The sequence below is a fragment of the Ranitomeya variabilis genome, chromosome 5 (assembly GCF_051348905.1).
Source record: "Ranitomeya variabilis isolate aRanVar5 chromosome 5, aRanVar5.hap1, whole genome shotgun sequence".
Lineage (NCBI taxonomy): Eukaryota > Metazoa > Chordata > Amphibia > Anura > Dendrobatidae > Ranitomeya > Ranitomeya variabilis.
In genome coordinates, this window is record NC_135236.1 from 20,493,384 (window position 1) to 20,517,873 (window position 24,490).

Below are 24,490 nucleotides of genomic sequence, written 5' to 3' on the forward strand. Positions count from 1 at the left end.
CCTATTTTCTGCTATTTAGTATTAGCGGGCCTCGTTTGCTAAATCTATTTTCATCTCTGCGTTTGTGCTTTCCCCTTAACTAACCGTTAATATTTGTGGGGGGCTTTCTATTTCTTTGGGGTCATTTCACTGAGGCAAGCGAGGACTTTCTTTCCCTCTAGGATTAGTCAGCTTCTCCGGCCGTGACGAGATGTCTAGGAATTTTTTAGGTAACGTTCCACGGCTACTTTTAGTTGGTTGCGGATAGGATCAGGTTGCGGTCAATCTAGCTACCACTTCCCCAGAGCTAGTTGTCCGTTAGTACTTAGCTTGTCAGACCTGCGATCCTTGCCACTGGGATCATAACAGGCAGGCCACAGAGCTCACAATACCATTGATCTTGAAAGGGTAAGATCATTGAATTTCTGTCCAAGTTTTTGTGAAGGAACGTTTAACTTCAGATTCTTAGTTGCTAACCACACAGAATCTCCTACCTTGAACATGGGTGCAGGTTTACGGAATCTATCAGCTGATCTCTTATAACGTTCTTCAGCTGTGGTCAGGGATTCCTTCACAACCTGCAGATTTTGCCTCATCGCAGTTAGCCTTTCCTCCACTGCTGGAACCGGAGAATTAATTGGAGACCTTGGTAAGATACACGGATGATAACCCAGATTGGCAAAGAAAGGAGTAAATTTAGTGGAGGTGCTCTGAGAATTGTTATATGAAAATTCGGCTAACGGCAGCAACTCCAACCAATCATCCTGGAGATGGCTGACATAGCATCTTAGATATTGTTCCAGCATCTGGTTGGTACGATAAGTTTGACCATTTGTCTGGAGATGGTAAGCGGAAGAGAGACAGACATTAATATTGAGTGCAGAGCAAAACCCTTTCCAGAATCTTGAAGTGAACTGTACTCCACAGTCAGAGATGATCTCATCCGGAACCCCATGCAACCAAAAGACATTCTGTATAACCAAGTTCACTCTATCTTTAGCTGAGGGGAGGCCGGTGCACGGAACAAAATGAGCAGCTTTAGTCAGGCGATCAACTACCACCATGATTGTATTCATGCCCCCCGATGTAGGCAGCTCCACAATAAATATAATAATAATAATAATAATTTTATTTATGTAGCGCCAACATATTCCGCAGCGCTTTACAACTTATAGAGGGGACTTGTACAGACAATAGACATTACAGCATAACAGAAATCACAGTTCAAAACAGATACCAGGAGGAATGAGGGCCCTGCTCGCAAGCTTACAAACTATGAGGAAAAGGGGAGACACGAGAGGTGGATGGTAACAATTGCTTTAGTTATTTGGACCAGCCATAGTGTAAGGCTCGGGTGTTCATGTAAAGCTGCATGAACCAGTTAACTGCCTAAGTATGTAGCAGTACAGACACAGAGTGCTATTAACTGCATAAAGTGTATGAGAACATGATGCGAGGAACCTGATTATGTTTTTTTTTTTAAATAGGCCACACAGGGATAGTTAGGTTAATGTGTTGAGGCGATAGGCCAGTCTGAACAAATGAGTTTTTAGGGCACGCTTAAAACTGTGGGAATTGGGGATTAATCGTATTAACCTAGGTAGTGCATTCCAAAGAATCGGTGCAGCACGTGTAAAGTCTTGGAGACGGGAGTGGGAGGTTCTGATTATTGAGGATGCTAACCTGAGGTCATTAGCGGAGCAGAGGGCATGGGTAGGGTGGTAGACTGAGACCAGAGAGGAGATGTAGGGTGGTGCTGAACCATGGAGTGCTTTTTAGATGAGGGCAGTAGTTTTGTACTGGATTCTGGAGTGGATGGGTAGCCAGTGTAATGACTGGCACAAGGTAGAGGCATCGGTGTAACAGTTGGTGAGGAATATGATCCTGGCAGCAGCATTCAGGACAGATTGGAGCAGGGAGAGTTTGGTAAGAGGGAGGCCGATTAGTAGAGAGTTACAATAGTCCAGACGAGAATGAATAAGTGAGACAGTAAGAGTTTTTGCAGAGTCGAAAGTAAGAAAAGGGCAAATTCTAGAAATGTTTTTGAGATGCAGATAAGAAGAGCGAGCCAGTGACCGGATGTGGGGGGTGAATGAAAGCTAGGAATCAAAGATGACCCCAAGGCAGCGGGCATGTTGCTTTGGAATAATGGTGGAACCGCACACAGAGATGGCAATGTCAGGCAAAGGTAGGTTAGTAGAGGGAGAGAACACGAGGAGTTCAGTTTTTGACAGGTTCAGTTTCAGATAGAGGGAGGTCATGATGTTAGAGACAGCGGTAAGACAAGCGGTAAGAAGGTCGGCGTGAAAGCAGGAGAAGAGGTGTATAATTGGGTGTCGTCAGCATAGAGATGGTACTGGAAACCAAGTCTACTGATTGTTTGTCCAATAGGGGCAGTATACAAAGAGAAGAGGAGGGGGCCTAGGGCTGATCCTTGAGGAACCCTAACAGTAAGTGGAAGGTGAGAGGAGGAGGAACCAGCAAAACATACAATGAAGGATCGGTCAGAGAGATAGGAGGAGAACCAAGAGAGAACGGTGTCCTTGAGGCCGATGGAGTGGAGCATAGTGAGGAGGAGCTGATGATCCACAGTGTCGAATGCTGCGGAGAGATCCAAGAGAATTAGCATGGAGTAGTGACCATTAGATTTAGCTGTTAGTAGGTCATTAGAGACTTTAGTGAGGGCAGTTTCAGTAGAGTGTAAAGAGCGGAAGCCAGATTGAAGAGGGTCGAGAAGAGATTGATATAAACCCCCAAGGGCGGGATGGAACAGGTAATGGTTGTAGAAGACCCGTAGGTGCCACATGAGGAGTCTTGTAACGAGCACATACCTCTCAAGAGAGAACATAGTCCTTGGTATCCTTCAGGCAAGTTGGCCACAAGAAGAATTGGCTCAGGAACTCTTGTGTCTTCTGTACTCCCCTGTGACCAGCCAACTTGCAGTCATGTACCAACTTGAGGATCTGCAGACGGACGACCTCAATGACGTAGATATGTCGATCTCTGAACCACATGCCACCCTTAAAAACAAGATTAACCCCTTCATGACCGTGGGATTTTTCGTTTTTCCATGTTCGTTTTTCACTCCCCTCCTTCCCAGAGCCATAACTTTTTATGTCAATTTGGCCATGTGAGGGCTTATTTTTTGCGGGACGAGTTGTACTTTTGAACGACATTATTGGTTTTACCATATTGTGTACAAGAAAACGGGAAAACAATTCCAAGTGCGGTGAAATTGCAAAAAAAGTGCAATCCCACACTTGTTTTTTGCTTGGCTTTTTTGTTAGGTTCACTAAATGCTAAGACTGACCTGCCATTCTGATTCTCTAGGTCATTACGAGTTCATAGACACCTAACATGACTAGGTTATTTTTTACCTAAGTGGTGAAAAAAAATTCAAAACTTTGCTAAAAAAAAAAAAAAATTGCGCCATTTTCCGATACTCGTTGCGTCTCCATTTTTCATGATCTGGGCTCGGTTGAGGGCTTATTTTTTGCGTGCTGAGCTGGCATTTTTCGGTGCAGATAAATTCTTTTGATCGCCCGTTATTGCATTTTAAGGCAATGTCGCGGCGACCAAAAAAACCTAATTCTGGCGTTTCGATTTTTTTTCTCGTTACGCCGTTTAGCGATCAGGTTAATGCTTTTTTTTTTTGATAGATCGGGCAATTCTGAATGTGGCGATACCAAATATGTGTAGATTTGATTTTTTTTTATTGATTTATTTTGATTGGGGTGAAAGGGGGGTGATTTAAACTTTTATATTTTTTTTATTTTTTTCACATTTTTTTAACTTTTTTTTAAAACTTTTGCCATGCTTCAATAGCCTCCATGGGAGGCTAGAAGCAGGCACAGCACAATCGCCTCTGCTTCATAGCAGTGATCTGCTGTTCGCTGCTATGTAGTAGAAAATCAGGTGTGCTGTGAGCGCCGACCACAGGGTGGCGCTCACAGCTACCGGCGATCAGTAACCATAGAGGTCTCAAGGACCTCTATGGTTACAATGGAGAAGCATCGCCGACCTCCAATCATGTGATGGGGGTCGGCGATGCCGTCATTTCCGGCCGCCCAGCCGGATGCGGTAGTTAAATGCCACTGTCTGCGTTTGACAGCAGCATTTAACTAGTTAATAGCGGTGGGTGAATCGCGATTTCACCCTCCGCTATTGCGGGCACATGTCAGCTGTTCAAAACAGCTGACATGTCCCGGCTTTGATGCGGGCTCACCGAGGAGCCCTGCATCAAAGCAGGGGAGCTGACATCGGACGTACTATCCCGTCTGATGTCAGTAAGGGGTTAATATCCACAGGAGGGTTGGCCATAAATACATCACCGTCATAGACCTTCCTGCACTCCTTCCACAAGTCCTGATCGTGGATAACTCCGATGAAATTGGAATCAGATAGAATGGTCTTGGATGGGGCTCCAGGTATGGAATCCGCAGCATGGATTCAGGATAAAGCATCAGCCTTCCCATTACGAGAACCTGGACAGTACGAGATAACAAAGTTAAATTGATTTAAAAATAAGTTCCAATGAGCCTGATGAGGAGAAAGACATCTAGCGGATCTAAGGAACTCTAAATTGCAATGGTCAGTTAGCACTATGATCTGTTGTGCAGCTCCTTGCAGATGATGCCTCCATTCTTTGAAAGCCGCAATAATAGCCAGCAATTCCTTGTCTCCCACATCATAATTCTTCTCTGCTGAGGTTAGTCTATGGGAAAAGAAATCACAAGGATGTAGCAGACCCTTCTCTCCAGTTCTTTGGGAGAGTATAGCCCCCAAAGCATTATCAGAAGCGTCCACCTCCACAATGAAAGAAAGTGTTGGATCTGGGTGTATCAACAGCGGTGCTGATGTGAAACAGATCTTAAGCCGATCAAAAGCTTCTTGAGACTGTGATGACCACTTAAAGGGCTTTTCCTTCTTTGTCAAGGAAGTAATGGGATGGACAATATCAGAAAAATTTTGAATGAAGTGTGTGTAGAAATTTGCAAAACCAATAAAACTTTGGACCTCCTTAACGTTCTTGGGTACTGGCCAGTCAAGGATAGCCTGAATCTTACCAGATTCCATGTTCAGCCCCTGGGGAGAGATGATATAACCTAAGAACTGTATCTCAGAAAGATGGAAATCGCATTTCTCCGGCTTGATATACAGTTGGTTCTCTTTCATACGTCTTAAAACAGTTTTGACATGTTCTTCATGTTCCTGCAGAGAGTCAGAAAAGATTAGTATATGGTCCAAATAGATCACCACAAACTGGTCCAACAAATCTCTGAAAATGTCATTAGTAAGGTGTTGAAACGTTGCAGGGGCGTTACAAAGCCAGAAGGGCATCACAAGATATTCAAAGTGTCCATACCTGCATCTGTATGCTGTCTTCCTCTCATCCCCTGGAGGAATACGCACCAAATTATAAGCCCCACAAAGATCCAGTTTAGAGAACACCTTAGCATGGCGGACACTTTCCAGTAATTCGGGAATCAGAGGCAAAGGGTAACGGTTTTGTAAGGTTATCTTATTGAGTTCCCGATAGTCAACACAGGGTCTCAGGGTCCCATCCTTCTTTTTTACAAAAAATATAGGTGCCCCTGCTGGTGAGGAAGAAGGACGTATGAAGCCTTTGGCCAGATTTTCATCAATATACTCCTTTAAGGCTTGAAGCTCAGGTGCCGAAAAAGGGTATACGTTACCAAAAGGAATAGCTGCCCCAGGAAGCAGCTCAATGGGACAGTCATAATGCCTGTGTGGAGGAAGCTGATCTGCATTCTTCTTGTCACAGATGTCAGAGAACGCGTTATATGCTGGAGGTAAAGAAAATACCTGTACATGTGGTCCCGTAGCCGTGGACTCAGGGACAGCTTCTGTTAAAGCTGAGTTGCTCCTTGTTGGAAAGATAATCTCCTTGGTCTCCCAGTTGATAATTGGGTTCTGAGAATGCAACCAAGGAATGCCTAAAATCACAGGAAAATGAGGAGAAGAAATTAGCAAGAAAGAAAGTTGCTCCTGATGATTAGGCTCCAACACAATTTCAAGGGGTACGGTCTTCTGATCCACAGGCCCAGAGAATAAAGGTGACCCATCCACTGTTTCCATGGTAATTGGAGAGGCTCTTTGCTGAATTTCAATACCATGTTCCTTGGCAAATGCGATATCCATGAAATTGCCACCAGCACCAGAGTCAATCATAGCTGCACTGGAAATCCACTGTCCTGAACACAGGATCTTAATAGGGAGAGAACAGTGAGAGTTCTTCTCCTTCAGCTCCTTGGAGGGTGAAGTCATAGAAAGTGAATGGAATACAGCGTTTAAAGGCAGGCTACATTCAGAGATGTCAGATTCATCATCAGAGTTGTCATACTCCCCTACTGCTGCTAGCACCTTGTTAGGCCGTCTTGGACACTTAGGACAATTGATCAAGAAGTGGTCAGACTGGAACATAGACTTTCACAAAGGCGATGTTCCCAACAGACTACAGATAGATGAACAGCGCTCCAGTCAGGTGTAGTAATATCCAAGTGAAGTATTTATTAATCGGTGGCACAGCAACGTTTCGACCAAAGTGTGGTCTTTTTCAAGCATACACATCACCACAACAAGCTGGCTTAAATAGTGTGGATACCACGCAGGGCACCAATCACCATCCCGCCACCAATTATATAAAAAATACAGCACATAACACACATCAAATAGACATATAATACTTAATCACCTATAAAATACAATCCACCATATAGATAATCGCAATATACAATTCTAAATACAAGATTAATAGTATGTTTATCTTCTGCTCAGCGAATTGAAATGAAGCATCCTCGTATCCATAGTGATGGTCCACCAATGTATATGTTCATATGGTTCTCCGCAAAGCCTATCCAATGCCAGCAAAAATTGGCGCCAAGGAAAAAAGAGTAGCCAATCTCTATATCACATATATAAAGGCACACCCTAAGTCGCCAATCAGACGTTTCCTTATGTAGTAAATCCATATCTACGTCATATGTGTTCGTCCATCCACAGGCTACACTACTGGGTCGCAGGTCTCACAAGCACCGCATCGTGAGAGCGCAAGCGCGTCACCCACCAGACACGCCTACATCACATGATCGCGACAAGAACATGCCCAGCAATGACACGCATGCAACTCCCACAACCCCGGGCCCACATGACCGCGGTTCGAAGCGGTAACCAGGGTTACGTTGTCACAGGTTCTACCGCTGGGTCGCAGGTCTCGGAAGCTCCGCACCATAGGAGCGCATGCACGCCACCCACCAGATACGCCCACATCACATGATCACGATACGGGCATACCCAGCGATGACGCGCATGTAACCCCCAAGCGTGGACTCACGTGACCGCGGCTTAAGACGGCCACCTGAACGACATTATTAGAGAACTGCGGCACCCCATTTGGATATATAAATAACATACAGAATCCATATTGAATCAAACTTAATCTAGCAAAATGGACTGAGAGACAACTTGTTAAAAGTGCAAAATATCACACACATCACAAAGCAAACCTTATATATATACAATGGGGCAGTCGGGAGACAATGAACCAAAGCCATATATACAAAATCCATATATTCCCCATTTACAAAGAGACCATAATCATAGTTACAATTTCCAAAATCTCCAATGGTCCATCCACCGACTGTCACATCAATTACCCATATCAAAAAAACAAAAAATAAAAAAATATACAATAAAGTGTTAAATGCATAAAAACAACACACCGATGGTGACACTGCAGCACCCCAGAGGAGGAACAGAGTTATTTGGAGACGCATACCTGTAGATTAAAGTCTAAATTCAGACCCCTGGGTTGTAAAGACCCCAGTGTATAGATCCATCTCATCTCCTTCTTTTTCAATAATGATAGTCTATCTCCTCCTCTTCTTAGGGTCGGGACGCTGTCAATCACCCTAAATCGCAATTGGTTTACCGAGTGTTTATTGTCTAAGAAGTGATTAAGGATCGGCAAATATGTAAGCCCTGTCCTGATAGTGCTCTTGTGCTTACTGATACGGGCCTTCACCTCCATTGTAGTCTCACCTACGTATACCAAACCACATGGGCACACAATCATATAGACTACAAAACTGGAGGTGCAGGTGTATCGTTCCTTCAAAAAGATTTTCTTGCCCGTATGAGAATGATAGAAAAATTAACCTTTCAGCATATTGTTACAACAAGCACAACCCAGACATGGAAAATTTCCATTCCAGGGTGTGCTTAAAGTCTGTTGAATTGAGACTTTCAATGTTCCAATGTCCAATTTAACCAATCTATCACCTAAATTGCATCCCCTTCTATATGACATCATAGGATAATATTCAAAAGCTGAAACTGTCGGTAAGCTACGTTGTAAACAGGACCAAACAGGAGCGCTGTTCATCTATCTGTAGTCTGTTTGGAATATCTGGGACGGTTCCCTGGACATGGAACGGGCGCCCCATTGAGTGAGTGCTGTCAGCCCTTCTCTTTTTCACTTTCGAAGGCGATGCTCACGGCGCTCATTGATCTTGCGCCTCTGAACGGAATCAATTTGCATGGGCACCGCCTCTACCTCTCGAGATGTTTTACCTGCAGGCTCTTTGGAAGGAAGGGAAAAGTTAGAAATACGGTTATATGCAGCAAACTTCTCTTGCCTACGCTCAGTAAGGTGAATGTCTATGCGCACACAATGCTGTATAAATGTCTCTAGCTCTTGTGGTGACTCAGAGCGAGCTAGTTCATCTTTTACAATACTAGACAGACAACTTTTAAAAATAGGCAATTGTGCATAACTGTCCCAATTGGTATCTACCGCTAATCTCCTGAATTCAGTAGCATACTCATTAACAGAAAGTTTAGCCTGGCGTAAAGACAATAAAGCAGATTCAGCAGTTGCACGGCGATTAGGGTCATCAAACATTAATGCCATAGCTGCCAAGAAATCATCCAAGTTATTTAACCGTGGGTCACGAGACTCAATCATCGGATTCGCCCAGGAGAGCGCTCGTGCGGTCAGCAGCATTATTACACACAATACTTAGGATCTATCATTAGGAAAACAGTCAGCATGCACATCAAAATATAGAATACATTGATTCACAAAGCCACAAAATTTGTCACGATCACCATTAAATCTGAAAGGGGGCAACTTAGGTGGGCTAGCTGGTGGCGGTTGCCCAGAGAGTAAAGTCGCTTGTGCAGCTATTTGCGTGCTTATGTCCCGAAAAGCCCATCCATACTGGGACTCCATGCCAGCAAGTTTATTTTCCTGGGCTGCCATGTGGGTGCTTAAGTCCTGCAAAGTCTGTCCAAACACTTGTTGATTGTGTTCAAAGCTTCCAAACTTCTTTTGCAGACGTTCCACATCTTTCTGCAGTGATCTAATTATGGAAAACTCCTGCTCTAATTTGCTGTCTGCAGTCATTGTTCCAGCAGTCTCCTATTTTGTGGCTAGAGTATCCTGTAATAATTATAGGAGATATCTCAGGAGACTCTTTGCGTGGAACAAGACAACTACAGGACACAGTTTTATAAGTGGTACAGTCTATATTATCACACGGTGATTCAGACAGGTGCAGAGAGAAACTCAAGTCCACAACACTTGGTGTAAATATTAAACGCAGCTTAACAGTCTATAGGAAACTTCAGAGGAAAATGCAATGACGCAGAAAGTCTATGAAGCACAGTTATTCTTGAGGATACTTGACACAAATAAGTCCTTGTTTTAGTCCAAACACAGATAGATATGCTTATAATGCAGCTCAAATAATATCTTAGCTGAACCAGGGAGGCCTGAGTAATAGTCTCAGGTTTTTGCAGAGCAGCAACAGCTTACATGTCCAGCAAATGCAGAAGGAAGTAAACACGAGCAGCAGATGAAGGAGGACTACTGGAAACTGGTGTATGCAGCAGGAACTCAGAGCAGAGTAGCAGGATCACCACACAGGTTCACAGAAGCAGGTATATAGCAGGGGAGTCATCAGGGTCAGGAGCTGGATGCAAGGCAGAATACTCTAGCACAGACTGAAGGCTGGGGTGGAGTTTTATAGCAGGAGGACACAGTGCACATGAGACCAAAGCCGCCATCTTGGAAAAGGGCAGTAATGCACAAAAGGTAATAAAAAATGTTCAGAGTCCTGACACAGTGCTTACGTTATTTCAAATGGCATGCTCCCTATTTCTCCACAGATCAGATTAAAGTAAGATTATTAATGACCTACCTAGCAGGAGATGCTTTGAAGTGGCTCAACCCCATCTCTGGGAAGCAGGGGATCCCATCAACTCAAATCTGCCGGCCTTCTTGGTGGCCTTCTGTAAGGTCTTCGATAAGTCAAATATAGTGTCTTCTCAAAGTCATCGCCTCCAGCTCGCAGAGAAACAGACCAGATGAAAAAAACCTGTGGGTAAGCCGTCACATCTGTCCATGACCGTTCAAGACTCACCTGTTCCACAACCTGCCAAAGCAGCCACCCGTGCATGATCCAAGAGGTCTGATAAGAGTGGACTGGCAAACCTGCAACCTGAATCTAGTCCTGAGAATTAAATACGGTATCGCTGCATTGAAAGGAATATCATGACGGTCGCTGCTCTGTGAAGCCTATACTCCAAAAACCCTGGGACAATACGAGAGGCTGCCCTTGGCAAGATTACCTTCTCTCCATTAAAGTCCATGACTTTGTATCTGCCTTCTGGAAGCTTTGGTGTGTTTAACCACCAGCCATACAGAGTCGGTGTATGATCTCTGTCCTACAGCTCCAGAATTTGATGAGGGCGTTGTCTTGTGATGGCCGAGCCCTGCTTAACCCCTTAATCCCATATGACATACTATCCCGTCAAGGTGACCTGGGACTTAATTCCCAGTGACGGGATAGTATGTCATATGCAATTGGCCTTGCTCACGGGGGGACCGCGGCCGATCGCGGCCGGGTGTCAGCTGACTATCGCAGCTGACATCCGGCACTATTTGCCAGGAGCAGTCGCGGACTGCCCCAGCACATTAACCCCCGGCACACTGTGATCAAACATGATCCCAGTGTTCCGGCGGTATAGGGAAGCATTGTGCAGGGAGGGGGCTCCCTGCGTGCTTCCCTGAGACGATGGGTACAAGGCGATGTGCTCACCTTAAACCGAGTGTCTCCTCCCTGCAGGCCTGGATCCAAAATGGCCGCGGGGCTACTTCTGGGTCCTGCAGGGAGGTGGCTTACCAAGTGCCTGCTCAGAGCAGGCGCTGGTAAGTCTGCAGCAGGGCACGTCAGATTGCTGATCTGACACAGTGCTCTGCTAAGTGTCAGATCAGCAATCTGTCACTATACATGATGTCCCCCTGGGACAATGTAAAAAAAAAAAAAAAAAAAAAATTTTTGATATGTAAAAAAAAAATTCCTAAATAAATAAAAGAAAAATATTGTTCCCATACATACATTTCTTTATCTAAATTAAAAAAACAATAAAAGTACACATATTTAGTATCGCCGTGTCCGTAACGACCCGACCTATAAAACTGTCCCACTAGTTAACCCATTCAGTGAACACCGTAAAAAAAGAGGCAAAAAACTACGCTTTGTAATCATACCACCGAACAAAAAGTGGAATAACACGCAATCAAAAAGACAGATATAAATAACCATGGTACCGCTGAAAACATCTTCTTGTCCTGCAAAAAATGAGCCACCATACAGCATCATCAGCAAAAAAATATAAAAGTTATAGTCCTCAGAATAAAGCAATGCAAAAATAATTATTTTTTCTATAAAATAGTTTTTATCGTATAAAAGCGCCAAAACATAAAACAATGACATAAATGAGGTATCGCTGTAATCGTACTGACCCGAAGAATAAAACTGCGTTATCCATTTTACCAAACGCGGAACGGTATAAACGCCCCCCTCAAAAGAAATTCATGAATAGCTAGTTTTTGTTCATTCTGCCTCACAAAAATCGGAATAAAAAGCGATCAAAAAATGTCACATGCCCCAAAATGGTACCAATAAAAACGTCAACTCATCCTGCAAAAACCAAGACTTCATATGACTCTGTGGACCAAAATATGGAAAAAATATAGGTCTCAAAATGTGGTAACGCAAAAAATATTTTTTGCAATAAAAAGCGTCTTTTAGTGTGTGACAGCTGTCAATCATAAAAATCCACTAAAAAACCCACTATAAAGTAAACCAACCCCCCCTTCATCACCCCTTTAGTAAGGGAAACATAAAAAAATAAAAAATGTATTTGTTTCCATTTTCCCTTTAGGAGTAGGGTTAGGGTTAGGGCTAGGGTTAGGGCTAGGGTTAGGGATAGGGTTAGTGCTAGGGTTAGGGCTAAGGCTAGGGTTAGGGTTAGGGCTAGGGTTAGGGCTAGGGTCAGGGCTAGGGTTAGGGTTAGGGCTAGGGTAAGGGTTAGAGATAGGGTTAGGGTTAGGGATAGGGTTAGGGATAGGGTTAGGGTTGGGGCTAGGGTTAGGGCTTGTGTTAGGGCTAGGGTTAGGGCTAGGGTTAGGGCTAGGGTTGGGGCTAGGGTTGGGGCTAGGGTTGGGGCTAGGGTTGGGGCTAGGGTTGGGGCTAGGGTTGGGGCTAGGGTTAAGGCTAAAGTTAAGGTTAGGGCTACAGTTAGGGTTGGGGCTAAAGTTAGGGTTGGGGCTAAATTTAGAATTAGGGTTGGGGCTAAAGTTAGGGTTAGGGTTGGGGCTGAAGTTAGGGTTGGGGCTAAAGTTAGGGTTAGGGTTTGGATTACATTTACTGTTGGGATTAGGGTTAGGGGTGTGTCAGGGTAAGGGATGTGGTTAGGGTTATGGTTGGAATTATGGTTAGGGATGTGTTTGGGATAGGGTTTCAGTTAGAATTGGGGGTTTCCACTGTTTAGGCACATCAAGGCTCTCGAAACGCGACATGGCATCCGATCTCAATTCCAGCCAATTCTGCATTGAAAAAGTAAAACAGTGCTCCTTCCCTTCCGAGCTCTGCCATGCACCAAAACAGGGGTTTACTCCAACATATGGGGTATCAGCATACTCAGGACAAATTGGACAACAACAATTGGGGTCCAATTTCTCTTGTTACCCTTGAGAAAATAAAAATTTGGGGGGCTAAAAAAAATTTTGTGGGAAAAAAATTAATTTTTATTTTCACGACTCTGCGTTATAAACTGTAGTGAAACACTTGGGGGTTCAAAGTTCTCACAACACATCCCTTTCAAGCTCTGCCATGCGCCCAAACGGTGGTTCCCCCCACATATGGGGTATCAGCATACTCAGGACAAATTGGATAACAAATTTTGGGGTCGAATTTCTCATTTTACCCTTGAGAAAATACAAAACTGGGGGCTAAAAAATAATTTTTGTGGAAAAAAAAAAGGATTTTTATTTTCTCGGCTCTGCGTTATAAACTGTAGTGAAACACTTGGAGGTTCAAAGTTCTCACAACACATCTAGATAAGTTCCTTGGGGGTCTAGTTTCCAAAATGGTGTCACTTGTAGGGGGTTTCTACTGTTTACATGCATCAGGGGCTCTGCAAATGCAATGTGACGCCTGCAGACCAATCCATCTCAGTCTGCATTCCAAATGGCGCTCCTTCCCTTCCAAGCTCTGCCATGCACCCAAACGGTGGTTCCCCCGTTCACTTCTGTGAAGCACTTGGTGGGTCAAAGTGCTCACCAAACATCTAGATAAGTTCCTTAGGGGTCTACTTTCCAAAATGGTGTCAATTGTGGGGAGTTTCAAAGTTTAGGCACATCAGGGGCTCTCCAAACGCAACATGGTGTCCCATCTCAATTCCAGTCAATTTTGCATTGAAAAGTCAAATGACGCTCCTTCCCTTCCGAGCTCTGCCACGCGCCCAAACAGTGATTTACCCCCACATATGGAGTATTGGCATACTCAGGACAAATGGCACAACAACTTTTGAGGTCCAATTTCTTCTCTTACCCTTGGGAAAATAAAAAATTGGGGGCAGAAAGATCATATTTGTGAAAAAATATGATTTTTTATTTTGATGGCTCTGCATTATAAACTTCTGTGAAGCACTTAATGGGTCAAAGTGCTCACCACACATATTAGGGCTAGTGGAACGCACCTAAAGAATGTATATATTTTATTAGGATAGATGCATTCGCAGCCCGGGGTCCACCGTGCAGGAGAACCTGCTGCTAGCATATAGACGAACTATATGGCGGTGTTAGCTAACTCTGTTACTTCACAGAGCAGCCGTGAACTCAAAGCACTGCACCCTGTTAGACTCCACAGAGGCACAGGCTAACTGCCTAAACAAGAACAGTCAGTGGTCTTGCATGCACACGAAACTCCACGCCGGAGGTGCCAGCATTCTAGGGGCTTATTTCAGCCAGGTCCCTGAACACACAAGCATACAAACTCCTCGCCGGAGGTGCCAGCATTCTAGGGGCTTATTTCAGCCGGGTCCCTGAACACACTCATACAAGACCACACTGGCGCAAAGTACATAAATAAAAGTAATACTAGCGCATGGCCGTGCGGCCATGCGAGCCTTAAATAGTTGCAGCACGTACAGGACCTTCCAAGAAGGACCAATGAGAGGCTGCCACAGAGCGTGAACACTTACAGGACCTTAGCTGCAGTGTCTGATCATGTGACCCTCGATCTCCACTGAGAGATCTTACTCTGGGCATGCTCAGAACGAGAAAAGCAGGACTTAGTCCCAGAAGCGTCTGCTCGCTGTTGCCCAGCACTGACTTCAATGGCAGAAGCAGGAAAAGCAGCATTAACTCTTTGTACAGAGTCAGACTGAGCGAGACGCTGGGACCGACGTCTCCGCTGAGCAGACTCCACTGCGGCAGGAGAAGCATGGGAGACTGCAGCGGAGATGGCCCGAGATTCCCCCTGTGCAGAGATGGGAACTCGACCCCTAATACACACTGCATATACATACAAAATTATATACATACACTGCACATACATACACAAGTATATACACACTGGCAGGTTAACAGCAGCTTAGATTAGGGACCAGGTCAATGCCACACAGAGTAAAATCAGAGTGACAGGTTGGAATATAACAGATAAAATAGATATATAGATGTCAGTGACACATACATATATTACACAGATAGGTAGATAAATTCATAGATAGACGAAAAGCTGGCAATTCAGCAGCTGCGTAGTGTAAAATCACAGCAGGAGCCGATAGAATAGATGAATTACATACAAGATATACACTTATTATAGATATACAGATGTGACACATATACAATTAGTTCAATGTGTGTACAGTTTATGTATTTAATTAATAAAAGATTATTTTTCTGAAAAAAATGTTGTGGGCTCCCGCAAAATTTTCAAAACCAGCAGAGGGAAAGCCAATGGCTGGGGGCAGATGTTTATAGCCAGAGAAGTGGGTAATACCCATGGAACTTCCCAGGCTATTGATATCAGCTGACAACAGTATACTTAGATTTTTCTGGCTAATGGGGGACCCCCAAAAAAAGTGACGTAGGGTTCCCCTATAATTAATAACTTGCAAAGTCTATGGAGACAGCTGTGGGTTGATATTAATAGCCTAGGAAGGGGCCATGGATACTGTCCCCTCCAGACAAAAAACATCAGCTCTTAGCCGTCCCAGAAAAAAAACACATTTCTAAAATGCATGAGTTCTGGCACTTCGCCTCACTTTTCCCAATTACCTTGTAACAGTGGCAGGTTTGGTGATAGTTGGGGGAGTTTATGTCACCTTTGTACTGTCAGGTGACATCAAGCCCCGAGTTTAGTAATGGAGAGGTGTCAATAAGACCCCCCCCCATTATTAACCCCATAGTTATTTTGTATAAAAACACACACATAAATAAGGCCGTAAATTGAAAGAATGTCACAGACTCCTTTAATAAATCTTAATTAAACCATAGTTACAACATCGCCCATTTCACAGACTCCATTGAATTCTGCAAAAGAGTTAAAATAACAAACAACATTATTCAACACCTTTCTGCAGAGATGCTGCTAATCCATTTGTCCCACGATGGGTCTAGCTCTGCTACATTTAGATGGCAGTCTGCATGGATGCATGATGCCACCGTACAGCCTGCCATCCAGCAGAGACACTGAGCAGCATGTGCTCAGTGTCTTCCTGTGAACTGCTGTTACCTGCCTGATGGTACCACGAGCGTGAGAAAGTTCTCATGCTCAAGGTGCCATCAGACAGGAAGTTGGAGTTCACAGCTAATTAACTCACTACAGAAGTCCAAGGTTGAATTTTTTTATCCATAATTCCAACAGGTATGCTTGGCACAAAGCCAACACTACGCATTCCCCAAAGAATACCATGTACACAGTAAAGCATGGTGGAGACATCATTGTGCTTTTGGGGCTGGTTTTTGGCATGTGGAACAGGACTTTAGTAAAGATAGATGGAATTATGAGCAGTTCCAAATATTGGTCAATTTTCCAACTTAACTTTCAGGACTATTCTATAAAGGTGAAGATGAATATCATCTTTCAACATGACAAAGGCCTAAATGACCTTCAAATCAACAAAACAGTGGCTGTGTCAGAATAAGATGAAATGTTTGAGTGGCTAAGCCTAAACCTCTATAATTCTTTTCTCCTGGATTAGCAGGAAGTGAATAAGAAAAAAAAAAGATTTATGTCAATTTACATTTTCTTATATAATTCTGTCTTTATTGATCAGAGTTAAAGACTGCCATGGATCATAGAGACCACTGTACTGATTTTGCTTATCTTTTTTAGTTAATAGTGACGATCAAATAGTGAAATAATTGGACTCAGGAAAATCGTCGCAAATAATTTCTAGTATCCGTGTAATCGTAGCGAATAATGAATCCAATGCAAGTAAATGGGAAAACTGAATATTTGTCTACTGGACCCAACAAACAGATCTGGGTGCCTGAGAAAAAAGCTGAAATGGATGAGAAGGAGCTAAAACTACATAATAACAGTATGGAGAAGATGCTTGAATGCCTTTCTGACTCACATATAGTATCTGGGATAATGTTGTCAGACTACTGTGCTGGTTTTACGGATTTACAAGAACATCTCCCAAAGCAAACCAACAATTTTTTTTAAAGGGAAAAATGCTAAGAAACAAAATTTCCTTCATCATTTTTATTTATTTATTTTACTGATTTATATAGCGCCATTAATTCCACAGCGCTTTACAGACATCATCATCACTGTCCCCATCGGGGCTCACAATCCAGAATCCCGATCAGTATGTCTTTGAAATGTGGGAGGAAACAGGAGAACTCATAGGAAACACAGGGAGAACATACAAACTCCTTGCAGATGTTGTCCTTGTTGGGATTTAAACCCAGGATCCCAGCGTGGCAAGTCTGCAGTGCTAACCACTGAGCCAACGTGTATATAACTCAAAATAAAAATGAAAAAAATATAAACCTCCCCCTTAGCATATATTCACATGGAGTGTTTTGGCTTTATTTTTTACTTTAACATTTGTGAGGGCTCTCACTCCTACATTTGGAAGGTTCCTCCCTCTTACCAAATAGTTAGCAAGATAGTGGAATAGATATTCCCCACCCCATTACATTGCCATTTCAAACATGCCCATTTGATTTCTGGGCATCGCCCGCCACCACTACCATGTCCACCGCCATGCTATTATGATGCCCTCGCTTTTAATTTTCAGAAGGCCACCATGTGCTGTGAAACCTGCGTTTTGTAGGATCCAGAGTCCATTTTTGCCACCGGATCCCAATGGAACAACTGTCATAGCGGGTGAAGCCGCTGTAAGGAGAATATAATACAGGAGTTGGGGGATCTGTATGATCAATGTCAGGGAATTGGATTCTACCAGACACCAAAAGCTTTAGAATTAAATTTGGAATAAAGTGCATACAAGCGAGGGCCTGTACTGTGGTCAGTCTGTCAGGCTTGAAACCCATGTCAGGAACATGTACAAGCCTCATTTCACTTGGAAGCAGCATCCTCAAGGGAAAGAGACAGGAGTGCCATTGACCGATCTGCACAAGACCAAGCACTGCTTGACTTATGCTGGTGTTTGGGAAAATGTCACAGCTAATATCACTGGGAGACTCAGATCCTCCCCAATCAGACGTTTTCATGTAGGTTGACTTGTTGGTACTAGTGGTGCTGCCCAACTGTTTCTACTGCCCAATTAGTTCCTTACTATGGCTAATGGTGCAGCGCCATACCCTACTTATTCCCCACATCATACTACGGGGAGTTTCCAGTTATTGCCTGGATATTTTCATAATATCTAGTAGTGTTTTTTGAATTTACCAAATGGCTGCAATGAAATAAAGAGTGTAAAATTAAAAGGGGTCTGAATACTTTCCATACCCACCGTACCTCTGTATTTTTTTTTGTAATTTTGGCAATTGCTTGACTGAGTTTTCTTGCTGACTGACCTCCTGGTATCTGACCCATTGTCTAACATGCTGTGAATATATCAAGAAAAGATCTTAACAGTTAGGCCGGGGTCACACTTGCGAGTGTGATGAGAGTCTCTCCCATCAATACCTGGCACTGACGCCAGCACTCGGGACCGGAGTGTGCAGCTGCATAGCAATACCGACACTGCATGAACACTGCTGGAAAAAGACAAAGACTGTTGAGTGCAGTGAATACCACCGGAAGTTAATGAGCGGCCCCAGAAGCAGATGCAGCCAGGAGACAACGGGATGGGAGAATGCTTCGCTGGACAGATAAGCATAATTATGTTTATTATTAATTTTTTGCTTTGTTTTACAGGCCCTGGACCCAAACTGAACCCAGACTGTAACAATGGTTTCCCATGGAAACCCGTGTTTGGGACCTTGTGACCGAACGCTATGTGTTCGGTACGGGTCCAGAACTTTACAGTTCAGGTTCGCCCATCACTAATTATAAGCAAACAGGTGAAAGGTGAAGACGTTACCTTTAGTAGCCATTCAAACCCATTTGTGTCAACTTCTGTGCATGTTATCAGGCCAAAATCACACGGGTATGTGAACTTTTGATCAGGGTTATTTGGATGTTTTGGGTTGTCATTGTGATTTTAAGAGCGAAAACACAGTAGTTTGACAATAACTCACCATGAGTGCAGAAAAAGTTTTGTTATCATTCATATTCTCTGGAAAAAGGCCAAGAAAGCAGAAATTCAGCCCGGGTATGCAAACTTTTGAGAACAACTGTATCTCCCTAAGCTCCCACTGTCTTTCTAGTGACACTCATGGCACTGGTAGTATTTCTGAAAACACCACCATGGAGGTCCTGTCCTTCAGCTTCTCTCCCAGTTCCCTGAAATCATTCTTAAGGATCTTTCAACGCCCTCTAACTTTTTCATTGGTACCGATGTGTTCCATGATCTCTGGGTTTTTCTCAGCCTCACCTTGCAATCCGTCTATTCGATCCACAATATGTCGACCTAAGCACTCAGGAAACAACACACTGTTCGACATTCACGGTCTCGGCAGCAGATGACCACGTCTGTCCGTTTAATTATAGAGTACTCTACCACCAACATCTGTCTGGCCTTTGCTGCACTCCTATTTCCTTCTGTCCTACAGTAGTCATTTTCCTGGTTGTTGAGGCAATGTCCTGCTGTAATGATCCCAGTCCTGGGCCTGCATTCCTAATATCAGCCAAACAGGCATATTTACTAGCTTGTGCCAGATCAGAACTGGGCACCCTGGCATTTTCCCCCCACCCCTTCTTGTAACTGTCACCCAGCCGCCTTCTTCTGGGTCCTGATCTTCCCTACATCCACCCTCCTCAATATCACTGGCCCTAGCCAGCACAAGCTCAGTGAGAAATAAACTCCTCTCCAGGTGTGCAATGTTCTTGAGTGTTGCAAGCTGCAAATTTAGATCCATTACCTGGGCTTCCAAACATGTCACTCGCTTGAATCGAGTGCAGACATATTCACCCTCAAAGGAATGCATACATCCCACAAGACGCACACCTGGTGGCATTATCTGTGAAGCACATATTATTAAATTAGGATATACAATACAGATATAAAAACAAAGGAAAACTAGTAAGGAAAACACCTAACTATGCTTTTATGTTAAAGTAAGGAAAAAAACGGAGGTATCACTTATGCGCTGCTGAAATAAAATCTTCGGTGAAATTAAAACATTTATTCAAACAGGTTTAAAAGTCAACGCTTTTCGAGGTCACGCAGGACCTCTTCATCAGGAGAAACCTAGTGATACTGTATGGTATAGCTGTAATGTATGCTGTTTCATGAAAAAGATCGCCAAACTGGGCACACAGCATGTCAAAGCTCAAATGTGTCACGAGGATGAGTGCGGCTGCTAGTCAATTTTCCAATTTGGAAAACAGAATTAAATTGACACCAGAATACTAGTATGATTTCAATTATACTTACAAAATCCAAGGGAAGAACAATGAGATAAATATGCATAATATATAATAAATAGAAAAAACAACGTTCAAATAATGTATATAAAATTCAAACTGAAGAATGAGCTATGCATTGCAGTGACTGGTACATCAAGGATTAATGTGCCACTGCAGGGCATCAATCCCGCTGAGTGAGTGAAGTATTTGTGCATCTAGTTTTTCAATATATTTTTCAAATATTAAAAACAAAAGTGTCTTATAAAATTTTGTTACATAAGAATATAGTATAAACAAATCTTTAATCAAAAAAAATTATTTATTCAATATTCTAAAAATGTAAAAAATGGAATAATCTTTGAAAATTTGTAAAAAATTTGTTCTGAAAGACCGGAATATCATTATCAATTAATGCTGTGTATGGGGACATAGTATATAAAATAGTAGACTGAGAAAGTCTTTGAATATAGTTACTGTTTATATTCTATTTCTAAAAATATATAAATAATTACACATAAAATATATATATATATATATATATATATATATATATATATATATATATGTATATAAACAAAAAATCAGAATTATCTTCCTGAAAGAATATGTCAGAAACAGGACGGAATGCGAACTAGTGAAGCTTTGCAATTTAAGCAAGAAAAGTTAAGAAGATAATGGTGTTATAGTCTGCTAATTCACCGCGCTTGTCTGTAAGTAGTAGGTCAGTGTGGATATTACCCAAGAGGTCTTGAGGATTGCTGGAGAAGACCCCTGTTGGCAGTGTTGACAAACGTGCACATCAACGGGAAGGAGTGGGAGCACATCAGGCAAAAAAAACTTGGAACAGCAATGCAGCTTGAGAACGAGGAGGTGAGAGGAAAAAAAGAAAAGAAAACCCCACTAGAAGTGCGGATTCAATGGAGATCAAACCACGGTCAAAAGACGCCCGTTCTTGGGGAAGGATAACAAATCCAATACCCGGAGACAATTAAAGTTAGATAATGTTGTTATGCATTAAACAAAAAAATGATATAAAAAAAAAAAAAAAAATTACTATTATGCTTGATGAAAAACCATGTAAGAAAAAGATGGAAAAGGAAATGTAGGTGATGATACAAATCAGAGAAAAATGATTGAATCTAAACATTGAAGAGAAACTGTTAAAATAATGAAAGATTGGTGGAAAATAATGCCTGGTAATTATATAAAATATTAGCTATTCTTATATTCTAGAAATAAAAGGTTCATTTTTTAATGTAAAGAATTGTATAATATCTGAAAAATATTTTAAATATTTAGGAAATATTTTATTAAAAATGTAGAAAAAAGTATTCGTGATTTAATTTAAACCATTAGGGGTGAGTGTGCTAAACTTTGATATTTTGTTTAACTACGCGCTTATCTGCAGCCTTGGCTTGGAGTCACTAGATCTTGTTCTTCAACAAGAAAGGAACAGGTGTGGCGAATGCAAACACGTAAATAACAAGACACTTAAATCACAAGTTCCTTAGTAACTTTAACCAGTAAGATACTGCCTTCAATAGTGATTACGGCAACTCTCCGAAGAACGGATTATTCAAGATACCATAAAAGTTATGTCTCTTGAAATTCAGTAATAGAAAAATAAAAAAAATATCTGGACCCTCAGAGTTATCCATTGGTGGGCTTTATGCATGGATTCAGCAGAGATACTAATGTAATAGATCTTCCCCTGGTGTGCAGTATACGGTACATTGCTAGAAGAGCAAATAATGCAGGAAATGTACTCTACACTGCGCTATATGCTTAATTGTAGGTTGTCACCACGGTGTCCATCCACGGGTGGCTCCCCCGCACCCCAGTAGAACATGAGCTGATCACACATGTAAATTGTGCTGAATATATATATATTTGTTTAAATTGATTTTTAATTATTTTTCATAAAAAAATAAAAACAATAACAAACTGTGCATGTGGCAGATCACTTCTATATATTCTCTTAATATTGTACTGTATTATACTTCATATTGTTTCTTGTCATGGGAGAGATAGGCAGGGGAAGGGCAGAAGGACAACAGATAATTTTATTAAAGAGGGAGATTAGAAGTGTAAATGAATCGGGTATATCAAAATCTAGGATAAAAACAGGAGTAAATGCTGTCTAGTCCATTTTCTCAAAAAAGAAAATAATAGAAATATCTCACTGTTTACATACTTATTAACATTCTATTACCTATTATTAGTGAAAGAAAATACAGTTATACCAACTTTATATCCACCAATAATACACAGTATATTTACTTCTAATTACGTTTCTAATAATTCCACATTTAATAAAACAATCTTTTGTATTCCAAGCCAAGTGTGCTGAATAATAGACTTACCCCAGTGAGGAGAGAAACTGTGCACAGTGCAAGGAACGCCAGCTTCTTCATTGTCTTGTAGGTGACCCAAAACTGCTTGGATACCGTGCCTCAGAGATTTATCACCTCCACTTCATCTCAACATTCATCTTACACAATTGGGGGACAGCCTCAGGCACTACTCTAAATATCGTATAAGGAGGTGCTGTAGGTGAGGAACAGACAGCTCATGAAGGTGATTTACAGAATAAGAAGGATTCATCTCTTATTTCACAATTATTATCTCAGCATATCAGGAAATACGCAGAAGATACAAGCTACCTCATAGGGCTTCCTATACTTGTGTCACTTAACGAGTTAATGAGGTTTGATATCTGTAACCAATAGAGGACCAGCTGTAAACAACACATTTTCCTTACCCTATGTTAATATTAGTAACATGAAAAAATAGACAAGTTCAATATGTAAACCTTACTAAGATCATATTTAAGAAAAAAATGAGTCCTAGACAGAAACTGGTAATGGGTAGTGTTGAGAGATACCTTCTGATATTCAGAAATATCGGTATCGGATTGGATCGGCCGATATCCCAAAAATATCGGATATCGCCGATACCGATTTCCGATACCAATGCAAGTCAATGGGAAAAAAATATGGGAATTAAAATAAACCCTTTCTTTCCTTGTAGGTTAATTCTTCATTAAGGAAAACAACTAAGAATAATGTAGGATGTATTGGGGGAGGTGGAGGAGACATTAAAGGCATAGAGGTTTAGCCCAATCAAATGGAATAGCAGGAATTATTTTTTTTTTAAGATGTTCGGAGTTACAAAGATATTGACTATGTTAAGATTTTTTATATTTTGTCAGATATTTTTATTTCACTACTTCCATGCTCTTCACCTTCTTTTTTACTTCTCCCACACTTTCTTCTTCATCATCCTTAGCAGCAGCATCTTCTTCATCAACTTCTCCTTCACCTTATTCATATTCTTCTTCTTCACCTTCTTCCTATTATTCTTTTTTTTACATTCTTCATATTCTTTTTATTCAACTATTATTCTTCTTCATATTCTACTTCTTCATCTTCTTCATATTCTTTTTCTTCATCATATTCTTATTTGTGACAGGCATTCCTGTAGTTTATTATCTATAAAAGTTTGAAGATTACACCTTCCGTTCTGCCTGTCACAAAAGATTTACAACAGGATTTGTCCGCGTTCAGTTTGGCCTGCAGCAGCAGGTCTTTTCCAGGGGCATCACGAGGAGGAACGGACTCACCCCCATACACTGCTTAGTCTTCTTCTGCTTATAATTTAGATAATATCTTTTGCTCTGATTTTTAGTCTTATGCTTAATGTTCTTCTGCTTTTTGTTCTGCAGCTTCTTGTTCTTCTGCATCTTGGTCTTCTTCGGGGTGGTCTTCAGGGTCGTCGTCTCCAGGGTCGTCGTCTCCAGGGTCGTGGTCTTCTTCGGGGTGGTCTTCAGGGTCGTTGTCTCCAGGGTCGTCATCTCTGGGGTCGTCGTCTCCGGGGTCGTCGTCTTCTTCGGGTGGTCTTCAGGGTCGTCATCTTTAGTCTCATCGTCAGGGAGATCCAGAGTGATTAGCAAAAACCATTTCCAAAAGCTTGAACTTGGAAATGTAGCAGAAGGTACAAGAAGGCTGAGGAACTGCCGAAAACCAGCTGACGGTACTGGAACCCGGATGGCTACCCGAAGGTACAAAAGCCAATGGAACAACCGAGGACCAGCTGATGGTACTGGAACCCGGTTACTAAGCAGGAGGTACCAGTGCCAGAAAGCACTACCAAGGACCACCAGACGTTGGTGGAACTCGGATACCCAGAAGGAGGCACCAAAGCAA

General features: G+C 42.3%; 1 protein-coding gene across 1 annotated transcript in view; it reads right to left on the reverse strand.

Annotated features, from left to right (window-relative positions):
- The window catches only part of LOC143774205 (NXPE family member 3-like), an 84,931-nt gene extending 62,144 nt beyond the window's left edge, over positions 1–22,787 (reverse strand). The window contains exon 1 of the mRNA XM_077261582.1: positions 22,649–22,787. Coding sequence (XP_077117697.1) covers positions 22,649–22,699 — 51 coding nt within the window. The 5' untranslated portion in view covers positions 22,700–22,787. The remainder of the gene's footprint in view (positions 1–22,648) is intronic.
- Between the last annotated feature and the right edge of the window lie 1,703 nt (positions 22,788–24,490).